We start from the raw sequence: 21,599 nt of genomic DNA on the forward strand, positions 1-21,599 counted from the left end.
AAATACACAAAATGCGATGACAATTCCTCAATACCATTCATTTGGTGGATGTTTTTACTACATTTAAGAAAAAAAAAAAAAAAAACCCAAAAAAAAACAGAAATACTTTTTACCACTCTGGATAATGGTTTGTGATCGGGAGAATCTACCGTGGAGAGCAGTCATGTGTAGTGGGGTTTTCCCATCTTTACTCTGGGGGGGGAAGAAAAAAATTACTCACTCTACTATATCCATAATGTGTAATCCTTAGTTTTACTTTGAATACCCTCTTGCATCTTTATTTTTATAACTATTTTACATGAATTAAGTTTAACTGAGGCCTATGGAGGTAAAACAGCTGTTTAAAATTAGGAATTAATTTTTTTAGCACGTGTATCATAAAACACAAATATACAAAAATTCCATGCTTACAATTTATAAAAATTGGGAGTGGGACAGTAAGGATGTGTCTCCCAAGTTTCAGATTCAAAATTTCACACTGCTCCAACATTTCCATTCTAAGAAATTCTGAATACTTCCTTGACCAAGTAAAAGTGAGTATTAGAATTAACTTCGTGAATTTTGTGTGGATACATTTAAAAAAATAAATACAAATAATTAAAACTACATATATTTGTTTATAGTTACGTGTACTAAATATTTTCTCAAATCACTTAAAATAATAAATCAGACTGGCTGCACACATATATATTTCATGTAGAAGTTCTAAAGGAGTTCCAAATATGAAGAAAAACAATCCCTGATTTAGGTTATCTTTTCTTCTGATTAGGTAGTGTCTTTTCTTTTCTAAAATCTTTCAGTTAACCAAAACATACACGGTACCAACGCAAAGGAAATAAACTACTTAGCAGCTTCCTAATCTCAGAGCAACATTCAGCATGCCTTCTGCATAGGTACTAAAATGGAAATGTCGCAAGTATTCTAAGTTTATGCTAACACTGTACAACGCAGATATTCTTTTAAAATCCTCATGTCTTTATAATAATTAGAACATCATAAGTATCTACTTAAGTGTTTGATTCCATAATATGAATTTTTCAAGTAAACAAGCCATCCAATTGACAAGTAATTTTACAGAAGTTCTAATCTTTTGGAGGCAGCACGAGAAAGGAAGGGGAGGAGGAGAGAGGCTGCATGCACAGGCTCTGGAGTCAGAATAACCTAAGCATGAATCTCAGATCTCCTACTTACCACAAGCAAGATTTTTGGACAAGTTGCCTAACTTCTTTGTGCCTTCAGTTCCTCAACTGAAAATGAGGATAATACCATCTACATCTTACTGGTCTGTTGTACAGAGTAAATACAATAATCCTTTGTAAAACACTCAGATAACACATCAGTGCTTCTCAGGATATATTTGTTTTACCATTATTTTTCATGTACCAGTTGTTATTTGTTCAACCAGAAAAAAAAAGGGCAAAAAAGCATCTTGGCAAAAGGATTCTGTCTTTCCAAAATGTTCCAGATAGGATATATCCTAATTTTTAATGTTAATATTTTAGCTATGGCCTTTTTTTTCTCTCTTTTTTTTTTTTTTTTGAGACTTGCTTTGTTGCCCAGGCTGGAGTACAGTGGTGTGATCTCAGCTCTCAGCAACCTCCGCCTCCCGGGTTCAAGTGATTCTCCTGCCTCAGCCTCCTGAGTAGCTGGGATTACAGGCATGCACCACCATGCCCAGCTAATTTTTGTATTTTAGTAGAGATGGGGTTTCACTATGTTGGCCAGGCTTGTCTCGAACTCAAGACCTCAAGTAATCCACCCGCCTCGGCCTCCCAAAGTGCTGGGATTACAGGCATGAGCCACCACACCTGGACTTTTTTTTTTTTTTCCCTTAAAGAGATGGGGGTCTTGGTCTGTCAGCCAGGCTGGAATGCAGTGGTGTAATCACAGTTCACTGCAACCTTGAACTCTAGGGTTCAAGTGATCTTCTAGCAACAGCCTCTGGAGTAGCTGGGACTACTGGCGCGTAACATTACACCTGGCTAATTTATTTTTTGTAGAGATGGTCTTTAAGTTGCCCAGGCTGGTTTTGAACTCTTGGGCTCATGTGATTCTCCAGCCTTGGCTTCCCAAAGTCCTGGGTTTACAGGTGTGAGCCACCATGCCTGGCCAGCTATAGCCAATTTTTACAGACATAAGGAAAAACATAGATTCCATTGATAAGAAGGATAAGAAAAACAAGAGGAAAACTAACTAAACAACCCCCACAACTCAAAACAAAACAAATAAAAACTTGTAATAATAATTTGATTAACAAAATGATGAAATTTGGAAGATATAACTACAGTTAACATTTATGTATACATAGCACGTTTCACGCACAGTTTTAAAACACTTCATATGGTCAGGCATGGTGGCTCATATCTATAACTCCAGCGCTTGGGGAGGCCAAAGCGGAAGGACTGCTTGAACTCAGGAGTTTGAGGCTGAAGTGAGCTATGATGGTGCCACTGCACTCTGGGCTGGTCAACAGAGTGAGATTCTGTCTCCCCATCTCCCTTCCTCCTAAAAAGCCAAAACCAAATCTACTTCATATATATTATTTAATTCTCACAACCCTATCAGATTGATACCATTAATCTTGTTTTATAGATGAGGAAATGTAGGCCCCAGGGTTAAGTGATTTTACTAGGTCTCATAGCTAATAAGTGATGAGTCCTTTATTTATTTATGTATTTATTTTGTTTTAGAGACAAGGTCTTGCTATATTGCTCAGACTAGACTTGAACACCTGGCTCAAGCGATTCCCTCACCTCAGCCTTCCGAGGGTAGCTGGGACTAAAGGCACACACAACTGGGCCTGGTTAGAATCCTTTATTATAAGCCTATATGTGGCACTGGATCAACATTTTTACTTTCTACATACTGATAATAAAACCTATTCTAAGTATACAAAGGAAAAAGAGATTCAGATTACTAACTAAAAAGTTTGCCATAAGACACGTTAGCGGGGAGAAGGCACAGTTATTTCTTTCTGAACTGGAGAAACAATGTGGAGTTTTCTTTTTCTTAATCACCTCAAATCATTTTAGCAGAAAACTAGGAGTATTAAGAAAAAAAAAAAAAGAAAAATAACAAAAACCAAAATTTAGAGCTACAAAAATCCTAACAGTTGATCTCACAGGCAACCAAAAACAGTAACTACAAGCCAAACATTTCACAGTATTTTTTTAGGTTTAAATTTCAAAACAAGCATTTGGTGTATTTTGCTTAGCTGACCAAAATCTATTCTTAAAGAACAATGTGGGTGGGAAAACGTGTGCATATAAATGAAGCAATCAGTGCAGTAAGGCTCATGTCAAGCAGTTCTAAAAAACAGACCAATACTGCTTTATAAACCTGATTCATTTTACCTCTACCACTTTGCAGGAAAATGAATTTAAAACCTTAGAAACTGAGTTATTACAAACTTAAATTCACATTCTAATTTCTAGTCATCTATAACTTGATCAAGGTCAGAAACAACAAAATGGAGAATGTAGTAGGAGGAAAAGATTAAGCAGGAAAAAAGAGATAATATGGTAAGAATATGAGGGTTAGTAAATCAAATTTTTATAATAAAGGGCAAGTGTCAAGTGTCCCCATAGTCAATCAATAACTTAATAACACCGATTTTACAAATTATAAAAAATACAGTTGTCAGGAATGAATATATATTCTTGCTGGATGAAAACTCACAGCTATCAACATATTGTGTGTAAGAGCTGGAAGGGATCTGAGAAATCAACATGGGAAATGTGTTTCAACAAAATTTGACAATAAAATAATTGGACAATTGCATATAAATGAGATGTCATACACCCTTAGGTGAAGTTAAGATGACTTTCGTGAAATCTGTTTTGAAACCAACATCACAGGCTGTTGCTGTCAAATCTACTTAAATATATCTTAATCCCTTTGCTAAAAAATTCACTTGTCATATATGAAATTCACCATTGAGTTTTCTAAATTATTAAGGAGGTAACTTCAAATAGGACCACTGGTTTGAGCATTTTACTCTAAGTGGGCCTCTTAGAGGACTGATTCTCAATTCTACATTTCAAAACAAAATACAGACTTAAAAACAATCACAGGTACTATAGTCACCTAAGTAGACACTAACAGAATCAAGTGATTCATTATCATCAAATTATATTAAATATTCATGCCAAAATGGCAGTGCATAAAACAGGAAGCCCAATCTCTACCTTTTAAAGACAGCATCATGTGAACCAAAAAATGCATAGTAGCTGACGACACAGGTAAAGTTCCGTAATTTCCATAATACTAACACACAAAGATGATTTTATCTACATTCACTATCGTAAACAGGTCTCACAGAGACTGAGAAAACTTGGTTGTGACGTTTGCTTTTGAAAATGTTAGGATTAATTCCAAATTTTTTATTTTTGAAATAGCCTAACTTTCATTAAAGAAACATTACTGCGCCTTTGAGGAAAAAACTAACTTTTCTCCTCACAACTGTCTAGATATTTTTCTGGGCCCTGATTATCCAAAGTGCAAGAATTCTTCAAATTAAAATAAGCAGTTCAAACCTGTAATAAATAAATTTTCTAGTAATTACTTAAACTATAAAAAAAGGTTACTAGGTGATTTGACCGAGACCTAAAAACTTTTAAAAAGATGGTTTAGCTCTAATCATATTAGGGCACTTTGTGACATCTCATGTTTTTTCTTCCTTGGGTGTAGTATGTATACATTTTGTCCTGTAGTTGAGAGGGCAATTTAAAGCAATGGCCTAATTACAGATGGATTTGTTGCTGTTACAGCTGTCAGAATTGACCCGTGGCATCATTAAAGGCTTCACTGAAGTTAGGTGAGAAAATCTCATGTAATCAAAATGCTCTGAAAATCACATTTTAAGCTTAAACATTTTTACTAATCCTAAATGGCTCAATTTTGTGTCTGGTTTTCTTCATACCACCAGATACAGTTTGGCAAGTGCTCAAAGGATGAATTGATAAAATTAATACAGAAACAACTAAAGAATTCTAAAAAATCTAATAAAATGATTATATATTGTAAAATAGCAATGCTCAAAATCTGGATTGCATGTGCTCTCTTATAAAATTATATAGTGAAAGCATATTTATTTGGGTACAGAATATTCATTCATTTGAGGCAAGGTCTCACCTGTCGCCCAGGCTAGAGTACAGTGGTGCGATCATAGTTCACTGTAACTTTGAACTTCTGGGCTCAAGTGATCCTCCAGCCTCAGCCTCCTGAGTACCTAGGACTACAGGATAATTTTTAATTTTTTTTTTTGGTAGAGATAGAGGTCTTGCTATGTTGCCCAGGCTGGTCTTGAACTCCTGGCCTCAAGTGATCTTCTCGCCTTGGCCTCCTAAAGCACTGGGATTACAAGCGTGAGCCAGACTGAATCCGGCCAAAATTTTCATTCATTCCTTTATTTATTTTTTGAGACAGGGTCTCACTCTGTCACCCAGGCTGGAGGGCAGTAGCATGATCTCAGCTCACTGCAGCCTTGACCTCCAAGGCTCAAAAATCCTCTCACTTCAACCTCCCAAGTAGCTGGGACTACAAGCATGAGCCACCATGCCAAGCTCATTTTCTATTTTTTTGTGGAGCCAGGTTATGCTGTCCAGGCTAGTCCTGAATTCCTAGGCTCAAGTGATCCTCCTACCCTGGCCTCCCAAAGTGGTGGGATTACAGGTAGGAGCCACTATGCCAGCCCAGAATTTTCACATAATTCTAAAATCCAAATGCTTACTCTTGAAAGTGATTCTAACAAAAAAAAACCAAAAAGCAACTATTCCTTATGTGCAACACATTGACAGTTTTTTTCCCCTAACACTGTAAAATTTGAAAAGATCTGTAGAGTGAACATCCATATACATACCATTTAAATTGTACCACTAGTATTTTACTCTATGTCTTTTATTGTAGATTCATCTATCCTTCCATCCACCCAGTTATTTGATGCTTTTTAAAATTAGATACAGACATCATACATGTCACCTCTAAACACAACAAGTAGGGTTAAACATCTGTTTAGTATTTTCCTTCTAAGAGAAAATTTATATGCTATGAAAGCATACAAATGAACCACCTTATCAGTTTTGACAAATGTATATAACATAAACCCCTGCCAAAATACAAAACATTACCATCATCACATAAAGTCCCTTCATGCCCCTTTCCCAGTTGATCCCTCCTCGCAATGGCAATAATTGTTGTGATTTTTTTCAATTATAGATTCTGGAACCCCATATAAATGGAATTTTATTGGTTCTAGAACCTTACATAAATGGAAAGAATGTACATACTCTTGAGTAAGGCTTTCACTCAGCATAATATTTTAAAGATTTATCCATGTTCTTGAGTTTATCAATATTCCTTTTTATTGCTCAATGGTATTCACCATTGATGTTGTTTTAACAGTGACATATGAAATACTTATAGATTCTGATTTTGTTCCTTACCTTCATATTGACATCGGCCCCATTGCCAACTAGAAGCTCTAAACACAATGCTCCATGTGTTGATGCAGCAGCAAAGTGCAAAGGAGTAAATCCTTTTTCATTCTTTTGATTTACAATAGCACCACAGTCTATAAGTTCATTCACTACAACATCTTGTCCATTATAGCAGGCTACATGAAGAGGTGTATTTCCATAGGCATTTGTTTCATTCATCTATTAGAAGGGAAAAAAATGTGAATGTTAAAGTAGTTTTGCTAATTATCAATGTTGTGAGCTATTTTAGCAACCTGTGGTTGCAATCAAATTACTAAAGTGAGAAACGGAGACAAGATAAATACAGAGATGAGGCTTATAATTCTAAAGTTGGTTTAAAATAATAAACCCTTGACAAGCATTTTGGTATTACATTGATTTTATACATTCAGGGAATATAATTCACATATACAATGTCTACTTCATGACAAAACTGAATAATACAAAAGAGGTATTTTAGGAAAATGTAAACTAATGTATTTTTAAAGGTGTTCTAGGTAAAGGATTTACTATAGAATTAATTATAATCATAAAAAATGAACACAAACTGAAGATTCTGAGGTATATCAGTAACATGCACATTTTCAACTTTTTCATTTTGCAGTGACAAAGGCTAACCTTAGTAATAAAGTACAGATCAAGATTTAAAAAAAAATGAACGGCATGTTCTATTTATTTCATTCATTTTTTGCCACAAACTTGGGCTCTAAATATCTTCCAGTGTCATATGCAGGTATTTTATCACAAGTAAAAAGAGTATGCTCAAAAATGAGAAACAATTCATGTAATTAAGGGTTTTGCTTTTCTTTTTTTTTTTTTTGAGACAGGGTCTCATTCTGTCGCCCAGACTGGAGTTGAGTGGCACGATCTCAGCTCACCGAAACCTCTGCCTCCTAGGCTCAAGTGATTCTCCTGCCTCAGCCTCCTGAGTAACTGGGATTACATGCACACACCACTACCAACTGGCTAATATTTGTATTTTAGTAGAGACGGGGTGTCACCATGTTGGCCAGGCTGGTCCTGAACTCTTGACCTCAAATGATCCACCGGCCTCGGCCTCCCAAAGTGCTGGGATTACAGGCGTGAGACCCTGTGCCCAGCCTTGTTTTTCTATTTCTAATAAATAAGGGAATACTTTATATGATTAGTGTGTAGTAAAGAATCTGACCTCTCCCAAAGAGAGGTCTGTCCTTTGCCCCTGGCTTCAGGGAGGTAATCTAAGATATTCCTGATAAAAGAGTCTCTATTTAGAGTGGGAGCTTTGGGTCACCAGGTATCATGTATTTGGAGACTGAAATCAACCACATGGACAACCAATCAAGCCATATAATGGAGCCCCAATAAAAAACGAAAATGAAGCTCAGGTGAGCATTCCTTGTTGGAAATACTTCATTCATACTGTCACACACTGATGCCAGGGAAGAAGAGTAATGTGTCCTGACTCCGTGAAGAGGGGACAAGGGAAATTTTGCCTTTAGAATACTCCTGCACTCTATCCTATGTGTCTCTTCCTTTGGCTGATCTCAGTTTGTATCTTGTCCCTGTAATAAACCACAACCATGAGTACAAAGCTTTTAATGAATTTTGTGAGACTTTCTGGTGAATTATCAAACCTGAAAGTGGTTTTGAAAGCCCTGTAAACTTATAGTTGGTCATAAGTAAAGGGTGGCCTTGTGTGGAAACTCTGGACCCTAATCTTGTAGTTGGCCCCAACATAATGCAGCTTTAATTAACATTTTCTTTTCTGGGATCACTGGTAATAGAAATCAGAGGAAGAAAAAAAGTTAACACTTAATTTTAATCAAAGTACCTAGATTTTTTCACAAGAAGGTAGAACACAGACAAGGAACAGATTCTCCCTCAGAGCCTCCATAAGGAACCAACCTTGCTGACACCTTGATTTAGAACTTCCATACTCTAAAACTCTGAGAAGTTAAATTTCTATTAGTCCTCCAGTTTGTGGTAATTCTCTAGGAAACTAAAAAAAAAAAAAAAAAAAAAAAAAACACCACACAATTGGGGGCCAGATGTTACTAAAAGGCTCTAAGTCTGGCCACTTATTTTGATGAACAAATAGTCACCAGAGTTTACAAATGTAACTGACTGTCAATAAAGTCAGTTTTAAAAATTGCACCAGAATGGACTTCAAACAGTAATCAGAAACAAAGTTGCCTCATTTATCTAGATCAAGGGTCTTTTAAGATATTATTTCACTCTGCTGAAACAGAGGTACAGGAATTGAGATTTTTGCAACGTCTTCTTGTGATCCTCACACTTTCAGTATTTATTAGCTTGTTTCAGGCAAAGTGTTTCACATGGTCCATCAGTTAAGAGCCTATTTAGCCCTACAGTTCTGTCATGTATTCTTTGTCCAACCAGGCTATCACCTACTTTTCTTAGTTTTTTGTAGCTGATCTAAACTGTATCCCTCTAGCAGATCCTTATGCTACATCTTCTAATTTACTGTTTTATTAAAGAACCAATGAGTTCTTCAAAATGTGTGTTTTGAAGAATCAGTGACTTTGTCAGAACTCTCCCTGAAGTAAGAATAAATACGCTGAGTGGGCTGGGTGTGGTGGCTCATGCCTGTAATTCCAGCACTTTGGGAGACCAAGGCAGGAGGGTCACTTGAGGTCAAGAGTTAGACACCAGCCTGGGTAACAGCAAGACCTCATGTCTACAAAATAAAAAAAATTAGCCTGTAGTTCTAGCTATTCAGGAGGCTTAGGTGGCAGGATCACTTGAGCCCAGGAGTTCAAGGTTGCAGTGAGCTGTGATTGTGCCACTATACTACAGCCTGGGAGACAGAGACCCTGTTTAAAAAAATAATAATAAAATAAAAAAATAAACAAGGGAGTAAAGTACTTATGTTTAAAGGATGGCTTGTGAAAAGCTACAGGTATTCTAAGTTATCTCAATTCAGGAATCAAATATATCCAAATAAAGCAGTATCCCCTTTTAACCAAACAGAATTATATAGTAAGGAATACTTACACTTGGTGGGCAAAAAACCTCGTTTTCCTGCCTAGCTCTTGCCAATATTCTGTAATGCAAACTGCTACAGTCATTTTAAGAGAGTATCAGACTAGGCAAAGAAGACTAACAATAACCCAGCTATCTAATAATACAAGTGTGTCTGATCTGCTGATTCCCATAAATGAAATGGAACTACAGGGCCTGGAACGTGATATAGAAGAAAAACTGGCAATAAAACACCTTTGAAGTGTATTTTACCTCTTAACATGCTTTGACTATTTACATGCCTTGATCATAAATCAGTGCACTAGATATTATGTAAAGGACTATAAATATCCAATTAAAACATGAAAACATTGTATAAAATAATTTCTTAAACCTGAAATAACTTGTCAATAATGTAATAGTAAGTATAAAAGGGTTCCATAATTTTATACTGTTCAATTAATATACCTACATCAACTCCAAGATCTAGAAGGTACTTGACTACGCTGATCATTCCACTAGAGGCTGCTGCATGAAGAGGTGTATAAGACTTTTTATCCTTGCATGTCACTTCAGCTCCATGCGACACAAGCAATTTCACTACTTCAATGTGACCTAAAAATGTGTTTTTGAAGAAAAAAATAGAGATGAGCATATGAAAACTATTAAATATAATCCCAAATATCTTTAAGCAAATTTAAAAAATGCAAAATAGATGATGCATGACAAGTCATCAATGAATCATGTTAACTTGAGAGAGGACAGAAGGAAAATTTTAAGACTTTAGGGGTGGGCATAATGGCTCATGCCTATAATCTCAGCACTTTGGGAGGCTGAAGTGGGAGGATCACTTGAGCCCAGGAATTTGAGACCAGCCTAGGCAACACAGTGAGACCCTGTCTCCACCAAAAATAAAAAAAAAATTAGCTGGGTATGGTGGCATGCACCTGTAGTCTCAGTTACTTGGGAGGCTGAGACAGAAGAATTACTTGAGCCTGGGAGGTTAAGGCTGCAGTGAGCTGTGATCATGCCACTGCACTCCAGGGTGGGCAATGGAGCGAGGCCTTATCTCGAAACAAAACACGACAAAAAAATAGAATTCAGGATAATTTTGGTAAGTGTTGGCAGAGACAATTAGTAATTAAAAAGAATGTTGGCCCTCTGTATACACTAGTTCCATATCTGCAGATTCAACCAACTGCAGACTGAAAATATTTGAAAACATAAAAACAGTTAAAAAAAATAAAAAATGCAGTACAACAACTATTTACATTGTATTAGGTATTATAAGTAATCTAGAGATGAATTAAAGAACAGGTTATACGTACATACTATGGCATTTTATATAAGGAACTTGAGTATCTTCTGATTTTGGTATCCAAAGGAGTCTGAAACTAATACCCTAAGGATAACAAGGGACAACTATAATTCCTTTGATTATGTTATTCAGTGATAACCCTGCAATCTATCATCTTCCTTTTGCCTAGACCTTGTTTTTGGTCAAAGGTTTAATACCTTCATAAATTCTAAAGTCAGCTTTTCATTTCTAATGCTGGCATACCATATTGTATGTATGTACTTTGCTTTATTGTGCTTTGCAAATATTGCATCTTGTTTCTTAAAAATTGAAAGTTTGTGGCAACCCGGTGTCAAGCAAGTCTATTGGCATCATTTTTTCCATCAGCATGTGTTCATTTCATGTGTCTGTGTCATGTTTTGGTTATTCTTGCCAATATTTCAAACTTTTTCAATGTTATTTTATCTGTATTGGTGATCTGTGATCACTGATCTTTGACATTCCTACTGTAATTGTTTTGGGGCATCACAAACTGCACTCATATAAAGTGGTGAACTGATCAGGCACGGTGGTTCACGCCTGTAATCCCAACAATTTGTGAGGCTGAGGCAGGCAGATCACCTGAGGTCAGAAGTCGAGACCAGCCTGGCCAAAATAGTGAAACCCTGTCTCCACTAAAAATACAAAAATTAGCTGGGCATGCTGGTACACACCTGTAGTTCCAGCTACTCGGGAGGCTAAGGCCCGAAAATCACTTGATCCCTGGAAGTGGAGGTTGCAGTGAGCCAAAATCATGTCACTGCACTCCAGCCTGGATGACAGAGTGAGACTCTGTCTCCAAAAAAGTGGTTAACTTAATAAATGTTGTATATTCCAACTACTCCATTCCCCCATCTATCTCCTCTTCAGACCTTCCTCTTCACTCAGACACAACAGTATTAAAATTAGGCCAAATAACAACCCTACAGCAGCCCCTAAGTGTTCAAGTGAAAGACAGTTGCACACCTCTCACTTTAAATCAAAAGCTAGAAATGACTAAGCTTAGTGAGAAAGGCATGTTGAAAGGTGAGACAGGCTGAAAGCTAGGCCTCCTGTGACAAAGTTACCAAGTAGTGAATGCAAAAGAAAAATTCTTCAAGAAAATTAAATGTGCTACCAGTGAATGGACTAATGATAAGAAAGATAAGTAGCCTTACTGATGATACAGAGAAAGTACTAGTGGTCTGGACAGACGACCAAAACAGCTACAAAATTCGCTTATGCCAAAGCCTAATCGAGAGTAAGGCCTCAACTTTCTTCAATTCTATGAAGGCTGAGAAAGGTTAGGAAGCTATAGAGGAAAAGTTTAATCCAGCAAAGGTTGATTCATGAGGTTTAACGAAAAAAGATGTCCCTGTAACAAAAGTGCAATGTGAAGCAGCAAGTGCTGATGTATTAATAGAAGCTGTAAAAAGTTATCTAAAAGATCTAAGATTATTAATGAAGGTGGCTACATTAAACAGCAGATTTTCAATGCAGATGAAACGGCCTTCTATTGGAAGATGCCATCAAGGACTTTCGTTGCTAGAGAGAAATCTATGCCTGCCATCAAAACTTCAAAGAACAGGCTGACTCTCTTGTTAGAGGCTAACGCAGCTAATGACTTTAAGTCAATGCTCATTTACCATTCTGAAAATTCTACAGCCCACATGAATTATGCTAAATCCTCTTTGCCTATGCTCTAAAATGGAACAAAGCCTGGATGACAACACATCTGTTTATAACATGGTTTACTGAATATTTTAAGCCCACTGTTGAGACATACTGCTCAGAAAAAAGAAGATTCCTTTCAAAATATTACTGCTTATTCACAATGTACTTGGCCACCCAAGAGCTCTTACAGACAAGGAGATTACTGTTGTTTTTGTGCCTGCTAACACAACAGTCACTCTGTTGTCCCTGAATCAAGAGTAATTTCAACTTTCAAAGTCTTATTATTTAAGAAATAACATTTGACGTGGATATAGCTGCCATAAATAGTGATTCCTCAAAGTAAATTGAAAACCTTCTGGAAAGGATTCATCATTCTAGATGCCATTAAGAACATACCTGGCCAGGTGCGGTGGCTCACGCCTGTAATCCCAGCACTTTGGGAGGCCAATCACCTGAGGTCAGCAGTTCGAGACCAGCCTGGCCAACATGGTGAAACCCTGTCTCTACTAAAAATACAAAAATTAGCCAGGCGTGGTGGCGGGTGCCTGTAATCCCAGCTACTTGGGAGGCTGAGGCAGGAGAATCACTTGAACACAGGAGGCAGAGGCTGCAGTGAGCCAAGATCACACCACTGCACTCTAGCCTGGGCAACAAAGCGAAACTCTGTCAAAAAAAAAAAAAAAAAAAAGAAAGAAAGAAAGAAAGAAAGAACATTTCTGATTCATGGGAGGAGGTCAAAGTATTATTATTAACAGGAGTTTGGAAGAAGTTGATTCCAACCCTCATGGATGACTGAGGGATTCAAGACTTCAGCGAAGGAAATAACTACAGATGTGGTAGAAATAGCGAGAGAACTAGAATAAGAAGTGGAGTCTGAAGATGTGCCTGAATTGCTATAATCTCATGATAAAATGTGAACAGATGAGGGGTTGCTTCTTATGGATGAGTAAAGACAGTGGTTTTGTGAGATGGAATCTACTCCCAAAGATGCTGTGAATGTTGTTGAAATGACAACAAAGCTTTTAGAGAAATGACTCCAATTTTGAAGGAAATTCTACTGTGGGTAAAATGCTATCAAACAGCTTCACATGCTACAGAGAAATCTTTTGTGAAGGGAAGAGTCCATCGATGCAGCACATCTTTGTCTCGTTTCAAGGAATTGCCACAGCCATCCAAACCTTCAGCAACCATTCACATTGAGGCAAAACTCTCCATTATCAGAGATTGTGACTTGCTAAAGGCTCATATGATAGTTAGCATTTTTTTTTTAGCAATAACATATTTTTTAATTAAGAACACTGAAAACTAATAAAAAAGAAAAAACAAAGACATGTATATTGTTTTAGATGTATTGCTATTGCACACTTAATAGACTATAGTATAGCATAAACATATTTTGTAATTAATTAATTATTTTTAGAAACGGGGTCTTGCTCTGTCACCCTGGCTGAAATGCAGTGGTGTGATCAATCTCACTGTAACCTCAAACTCCTAGATTCAGGTGATCCTCCCACCTCAGCCTTCTGAGTAGCTAGGACTACAGATGCATGCCACCACACTGGGCTAATCTTTAAATTTTTTTGTAGAGACAGGGTCTTGCTCTGTTGCCCAGGCTGATCTTGAACTCCTGGCCTGAAGCAGTCCTCACACGTTGGGCTCCCAAGATGTTAGGATTACAGGCGTGAGCCACTGCAGGGAGACTAAACATATCTTTTATATGCACTGGGAAACCAAAAAATTTTTGTGATTTGCCTATTGCTATATTTACTTTGTTGTGGTAGTTTAGCACCAAACCCACAATCTCTCTGATCTCTGCCTTACTGGAATCGTTTCAATCTGGGGGTTTCTTGGGCTTGTTTCTTCAGAATGTTAGCTCTTTAGAACATGCAGCCAAAAAACTATTTTTCCTTATAATTTCCACCAGATCTTAACCAACTTAGTTTACTCACCATTGTAACCATGAGGAAAGGGTTGGTTATACTGTGTGATGGTTAACAATCAACTCCCAAATCTCAGTGGCTTAAACAATCAATGTTTTTATTTCTCTCTCAACCATAACAGGTTGGCAAGAGGGCTCTGCTCAGTTACTCAAGGACCCAGGCTCATGTAACTGACATCATCTTGAATGTGGCTGGTCACTGTGCCAGAAAGGGAAACAGACTGCAGAGTTTCCCATCAGTAATTAAATGCTCCAGCCCAGACTGATGTTGCTTTCATCCATTAGCCAAAACTAGTCCTAGGCCCCACCCAACTACATAAAAAGGCCAGGAAGGGGGCCATGTATCTGGAAGGTGAGAGGACCACTATTCTCCTTTCATAACTTGTCACTTTTTGTCAGATTAGATTATACAGTGTTTTCTCCTTCTCCCACAATCCTTCCCACCTCTGTGTCTTTGTTCATGAAACACCTTCTTTATGTGGAACATTCTGCTTGGATGTCTCCTCCCAATCATTGCTATTATACTAGTCCTTGAAGAAACATGTCAGATCCAACCTTTCCTGACCAACCCAATCAACTCTCTTCCCTAGAAGCCCTATAAGCCTTGTGATGTTTCGTAAACGGAATCATTAATTACTAACTCTTTAATTACTTTTTGTGCATGAATCCCCAAATATATACTTTCAGAAGGCTGTTCTACTTCTTGATATGTTCCACAAGGCCAAGAGCAGCATAGAAAACGAGCATCCAAAATATATTAGTTACATTGAAGAAATTGCTCGTGATGTCATTTTAAAAATCCCTTCATAGATAATGAGTCTATAAAAAGTTAATAAATGAGGCTTTCAAACAGAGGCATCCCTCCCTCAAAAAAATTAAGCCAAGATACTGCAAGACGCATAAAGAATCAGGCAGATTCAGTTGTTTATATATAAATTATCAATTAAAGTAGATATTTACAGCCTCCTTCCCCCCATTTTAATATGAAAAAGAAATATCTACTATTATGTTTCTAGAAAAGAAATAATGCAACGAGGTGTTAAGGTAATTTTAAAAAATCAATTAAAAAATTTTTGAGACGGTTTTGGCTCTGTCACCTTGGCTGGAATGCAGTGGTGCGATCACAGCTCACTGCAGCCTCGACCTCCTGGGCTCAAGTGAGGTGTGTGCCACCACACCCAGCTAATATTAATTTTTTTTTTTTTTTTTGTAGAGAGCGGGTCTGACTATGTTGCCCAGGCTGGTCTTCAACTCCTGGGCTCAAGGATCTTCTCACCTCAGCCTCCCAAGTTGTTGGGATTACAGGCATAAGTGACCATGCCCAGCCCAAGGTAAAAAATATTTATTCAGTACCTTCTGGGTCAAAGTCATCACAATAAAGTAATTTGAAGCTAAACGTGGCTGAATATTTCTAAAAGTACTGAAAACAACAGGAAAGATGAATGTGTAAAGGGACCTTGACAAAGGTTGATGGCAGGAGCAAGCACGAGGTGGGAAGAAGAAAATGATCAATTCATTTGGAGATGAGGTGGGGCGCTAGGGAACAATGACAAATAACTCAATAGCATAAGTATAAGAGGTAGGGCCTAAAAGGAAATTAACGGAGCCTCAACCAGGAAATGGAAAGCCAGGGCTAATAAGGAAAACTGGGATAAATAAATTACAAGACTACACATAATCCCCAATGTCTCTTACACTAACATTGATGAATTCTCTGAATATAACCTAGAGGTGACAATGCTTGTACTTTAGGTTTGTCTGTAAGAGAGGTGACCAGTCAATAGCTTCTTACTTTCACATATTTAACTCTTTAATCCTGCATACCTAGAATGGCTGAACAGTTTTAGAAGCTATATGTCGATATTCATCTTATTCTGTGCTTCAGGGAAGGAAGAGACAGAAAAAGGATAATTATAAATCTCTGCCTAGTTATGCTCATAAATTAAATGGGCAGTGCTATATGGTACTATGGTTTAAATGTGTCCTCCGAAGTTCATATGTTGGAAGTGTAATCCCCAAGGCAACAGTGTTAAGAGGTGGGAACTTTAAGAGGTGATTAGGCAATAAGGGCTCTGTCCTCATGAACATATCAATGCTATCTTGGGAGTGAGCTCCTTAAAAAAGATGAGTTTGACTCCCCACAATGTGGTGCTTCAAGAGGGCCCTCACTAGATGCTAGTGCCTTGATCCTGGACTTCCCAGCATACAGAACTGTAAGGAAATAAAATTTCTGTTCTTTATAAATTACCCAGTCTATGACATTTAATTTTAGTAGCACAAAATAGACTAAAACTTGTGGTGAGGTCCAAGAAACACAGAATATCTTTTTCAACCTCAACTGAGATGCCTAAAAAGTGACACTTAGCGGGTGAGAAACAACAGAGCCATTCTGGCCCCCTTGAAATACACACATTCAACTATTCTGGGAGCTCAACTACAGGCAACCTGCAAAATCCCCCTGGCCTTCAGTTGTATGAAAACAGTTGTTTAGTCAAGCTTAATTCTTAGTAGGTAAAAACACTGATGCACTCTGCTTACCATGTAAGCCTCTTAACGTAAGATGTACAGTTTTACATCACATAACCTAGTTGTTCCTGTCTTGAAGAGTAAGCCACACCAGAATATTCAGAAAGACCAAGATGAAAAACTACAGGCTGTGAGAAAGGGACCTTAAGATGCAATACGGAACTTGCTTCTGGCTATTACCTTCAATTAACACAAGAAAATGGCCCAGTACATAACTAGCAGCACATATCTTTGGTGTAAACCACCATACACCAAGCTTTCAGCTTTAAAAATAGGGACATTTGCAGAAGTTCAAGACCAGCCTGGTCAACATGGTGAAACCTCATCTCTACTAAATATACAAAAATTAGCTGGGCGTGGTGGCAGGCGCCTGTAGTCCCAGCTACTCGGGAGGCGGAGGCAGAAGAATCGCTTGAACCTGGGAGGTGGAGGTTGCAGTGAGCCGAGATCACGCCATTGCACTCCAGCCTGGACAACAAGGGTGAAACTGTCTCAAAAAAAAAAAAAGGGGGGGGGGTGTGGGGAGGGGACACATTTGAAAAGGATGTTACATTTTTTTTTTAATCTTCCTTTACACTCACACTGAAGGTCAGAGCTGCAATGCAATATGGATTCTCGGGCTTCTGCCCAGTGCATGGCTACATGGTCTCTACAGTTTCCTAGTCATGCAAGTGTGATGGGAGAAAGGTTGTACTTTAGCTGCACTCAGTTCTCAGTGCCACTCCCGGAGAGAGCAGGACCCTGTTTAGGGTGATGACCCCATAGTGGGTAGAAACTCTGAAGTACAGAGGGACTCTGGATGTTGCCCGCTTAGAAAGGAAAGAGTTTGCCCCAATGGAGGTCAAAAGCATCACTCCACAGTCTGAAAGGGGAGGGGGAGAATGCACAGTCTTCTCTCACCCAGGGAATTAAATTAAATTCACTGCAGAACACAGTTGGGATGTGTTCACTGAAAGCAGAGGCATACATACACAGGGTGGCAGAACCGCTGCTGGCCAAGGTGAAGGGGCCAGAGCTGTATGTGGAGAGGTGGAAGATGCTTCATGAGCTAAATCCCAATCCCAGGGGAGCTGGTAAGACCATGGTCAACTCAGTGTTCATGACAGACACACTTAACCTTATCTGCTATTTGGTGAGAGCAGGACAAGCAAAAGTGTGTTGTGAGGTATGGGGGAGAACATATGGTATTGGTCCCTGCAGTCGCGGCAGTCAACAGATCCTTCAGCAAAGGGACACCAACTACGATTACCTCATACTATGCCACAGTTAACAACCCTAGATCAAGTTTGGCATATACTTCATTCTGAAACAAATGTTTCCTCTCATGCCTTTGACAGAAGAGAGGCATTGGATTCTCGATGAAGCCAGGAAAATTCTGTTGAAAACGTCTGGAGGCACGTTTTTTCCCATTTGAGGGGAAGAAAGTTTATTTTTACAAACAAGCCCAAATCCTTGTAACAGATATGTGGAAAGTATAAGAAGAAAAAGGAGATGGCTGCTTTAAGACATCTCCAGACCAGGCATAGTGGCTCACACCTGTAATCCCAGCACTTTGGGAGGCAGAGGCAGACCGATCACCTGAGGTCAGCAGTTTGAGACCAGCCTGGACAACATGGTGAAACCGTGTCTCTACTAAAAATACAAAAAAGTTAGCCAGGTGTGGTGGCGGGTGCCTGTAATCCCAGCTACTCGGGAGGCTGAGGCATGAGAATCACTTGAACCTGGGAGGTGGACTTGAGTGAGCTGAGATCGTGCCGCTGCACTCCAGCCTGGGTGACAGAGCAAGACTCTGTCTCAAACAAAAACAAAAACACATCTCCAGTATTACATGTTTGCTAACTACAGATTACTTCAGGTTCTTGCTCACCATGGACCTCTGAAATACTCTTACGAACTACTGAAGAACCTTTTCGAAGGAGAAATACTGTCATATGGGGATAAGCAAGAGTGGGAAATCAGCATGCTCACTTTGGTTGTGGTGAGCTGATCTGGGATTGCCTTCTGAGGCTTATTGAAAAGGGAACGAAAAATGACATATTACCGTCTATTCCCAACTTCATCATTTATCTGCTTAATTCTGACTATGTTTTTCTTTTCTGTGGACATACTGTTAGAAATACTGAAGGCACTTTAATATTTTCTTCAAATATCATTTCTTAAAATTAATCATGCTTTATGTGACTATTCTTCGGTGATAATATTTCATCTATTCAATTGATATCATTTCTCAAAATGTAGTAATTTTCTGATACAAAGGAGAGAGATAAGGTAAGGTCTCTGATGCATGAATGCTGTTGCTTTTGTAAAAAATCACTGTTGACACCTTATTTTAAATGTTTTATTGGTAATGAGAGTGGGTTTTGTACATCACAATCTTCAATTTAGTATACCTATGTAGAATTTTTTTTTCAGAGTAACTATATTGGAATTGAATAAAGATTTTCAAAACTTTTCTTAAAAAAGAAAAAGGATTCTACTACTTTTGGTTGTTTTCATTATAGGCATAGGATTTCCCTGGGCCTTGTGGGTATCTATAACTGGTTTGAAATATACAGACATGTTATGTATAGACTTATTTATCTAGAAAGAGTGTATTATAACTGGTTTGTATCTATTTTACATATTATACAGTTGACCCTGGAATAACAAAGGTTTGAACTGTGTGGGTCCACTTATATATGGATTTTTTTCTACCACATGTGGTTCAAAAATACAGTATTCAGGGGATGTGAAACGCTCATACATGGAGAGCCAACTTTTTGTACATAGGGGTTCCCCATGGCCGACTATGGGACTTCCATATGCAAGTATTTGGGTATAAGCAGGTGGTCCTGGAACCAATCCTCCACATATATGAGGGATGGACTATATAGTTCTTGAGTTAATATTCCTCCATTGAATCTTCTGTTAATCTTTTATTTTTAAATGAGAGTCAAGAAAAGACAAAACCAAGAACAGAAAGTAATGAGGATAAGCTATGGCTCTTAGAAAAGTGGTTAACTAGATGTCTTTGTAATCAGGTAATGTGACTGGTAAATCAGGGAATGATACAAGTATTACACAGAAAACATGTCAGTTCATATGTGCTTTTTCCTACCCAGGAGTTAAAATAGCAGAAGCACAGGATTATAACCTCTGGCAGGAAGAAAAAAAGCCCTGAGCTCCATGGCTGCAAAGTGAGTTCTTTCAGCTGTTTTAAGAACCTTGAAAAATGAATGTCTACAACCATGGCTTCTTACCAGAGGCACAACCCCAGCCTTATAGGACTTTAAGGATTTATGGCAAGGTGTACTTTCTCTATACTTAGAGATCTACCTTCCTCGGCAGTTTTAGCATCCAGAAGCGAGCATTTCTATTCTGCTGTTTTTGTGCATTTAAAAATATCCTATAATAGGCTGATTTGTCTCCCCAGCTCTGCAAGAACCAATTAATGTTTCTGTTAGTGCTGTGGTCACACGGTTGCATAGGTTTTGGGTGGTCTACCCCAGGCCTATTATTCCCATGAGCTCTATTAGTTTTAGAGTACAATTTTGCAGACTGTAAGATTTTTCAAGAACATATATATTATGTTACAGCAAAAAAGTCTGTATTCCAAGCCCCAGTTTCTTTCTATAAATTTACTATTATAGAAATCAAACATGATAATACACATTTAACCCACTGGTTGGCCCAAAATAATAGGCTTCTTAATGCATCTTTGTTACTTTTACCTTAATATTCTCATACAAACAAAAATGGGTATGAGAATGGGCTTTAGTAAACATCAATCCTAAATTATGTATTCCAGGCCTGTGTCTGGGACGTCTCTTTTTTTAAGGGTAAATGGAATTAATTTCAAACAGCTTTTAGATGAACTGGACCCAGTGTACTCCAAACCTCCCCCATTACCAGGGTTGTTCTACCTGGGCATCAAACTCAGATACTGTGTAGCTTTTCAGTACCCTTAAAGACAAACAGCAAGAACTTAAAATGTACAACTTTTCTAAATATATAATATCAAAAACTAAATTTAAAAAGTACATACCCATATATGCTGCCCAATGGATAGCACGCCTATCTTTCTTGTCAAAAGCATTAATATTGGCACCTCTAGACAAGAGTAGTTTGACCATCTGGAATAGAAGTAAACACAGTGTCATCAAAATTGTGAAGCACAATTGTCTATGAATGTACATTTCTGACAGTTACTTACCTCAACTTCTCTGGCACTAAATTTCTGCAGTTGCTGAACAGAAGGAGCTAGACTAAATACTGAAGGTCATTTAACATAACAGGACAAAACATGAAAAAAAGGTTAACTGTGGGTGCTACTGAAGTCAGGCATCAGTACCTTTTTAGCATGCCACTTTGTGCCTTGGTATTTTATGAACTAAGTACAAATCTGGAAAGTCTAAGACTGAAATATTTAATAAGAGGTTTTGTTCCTATTCATAGTCCAAAATGTTAAAAGTGCATTCTCATTCCAGAAATGTCTTAAACTTAATTCAAACACAAACATAGTGCCTACAGTATAATTATACCTGAAGGTCAGTCACTGCATAGTCTGCTTACCTCACAATGTACCAAAAATAATAATTGCAACTAACCATATTTACAATAATTTCTCCACTGGAAGGCTACCGCAGATCTCAAATAGGGATACATCTGTAACCTTAACTGCAGTAGAGGCAAGGATTCTTTACACTGGAAAATCAGAGAAGTACAGTAG

The 21,599-nt window shown here is 38.0% G+C and overlaps 2 protein-coding genes across 17 annotated transcripts in view; one reads left to right on the forward strand and one right to left on the reverse strand.

The window, feature by feature from the left end:
- BTD (biotinidase) overlaps positions 1-20,826 on the forward strand; it is a 133,567-nt gene extending 112,741 nt beyond the window's left edge. Inside the window, exon 4 of the mRNA XM_055109527.2 lies at positions 15,579-20,826. Within this exon, the coding sequence (XP_054965502.1) occupies positions 15,579-15,680 (102 nt within the window). The 3' untranslated portion in view covers positions 15,681-20,826. The remainder of the gene's footprint in view (positions 1-15,578) is intronic.
- The window catches only part of ANKRD28 (ankyrin repeat domain 28), a 194,099-nt gene that overhangs the window by 47,200 nt on the left and 125,300 nt on the right, over positions 1-21,599 (reverse strand). For all 16 annotated transcript variants that reach the window (XR_010111399.1, XR_008624705.3, XR_008955355.2 and 13 more), the window contains 4 exons: positions 20,916-21,003; positions 9,910-10,052; positions 6,444-6,656; positions 114-192 (listed from right to left, as the gene is read on the reverse strand). Coding sequence is in view for 13 of the 16 variants with exons in the window: in XM_063602197.1 (XP_063458267.1) it covers positions 114-192; positions 6,444-6,656; positions 9,910-10,052; positions 20,916-21,003 (523 nt within the window). In the remaining 3 variants the exon portion in view is untranslated. The remainder of the gene's footprint in view (positions 1-113; positions 193-6,443; positions 6,657-9,909; positions 10,053-20,915; positions 21,004-21,599) is intronic.

The sequence above is a fragment of the Pan paniscus genome, chromosome 2 (assembly GCF_029289425.2).
Source record: "Pan paniscus chromosome 2, NHGRI_mPanPan1-v2.0_pri, whole genome shotgun sequence".
Taxonomy (NCBI): domain Eukaryota; kingdom Metazoa; phylum Chordata; class Mammalia; order Primates; family Hominidae; genus Pan; species Pan paniscus.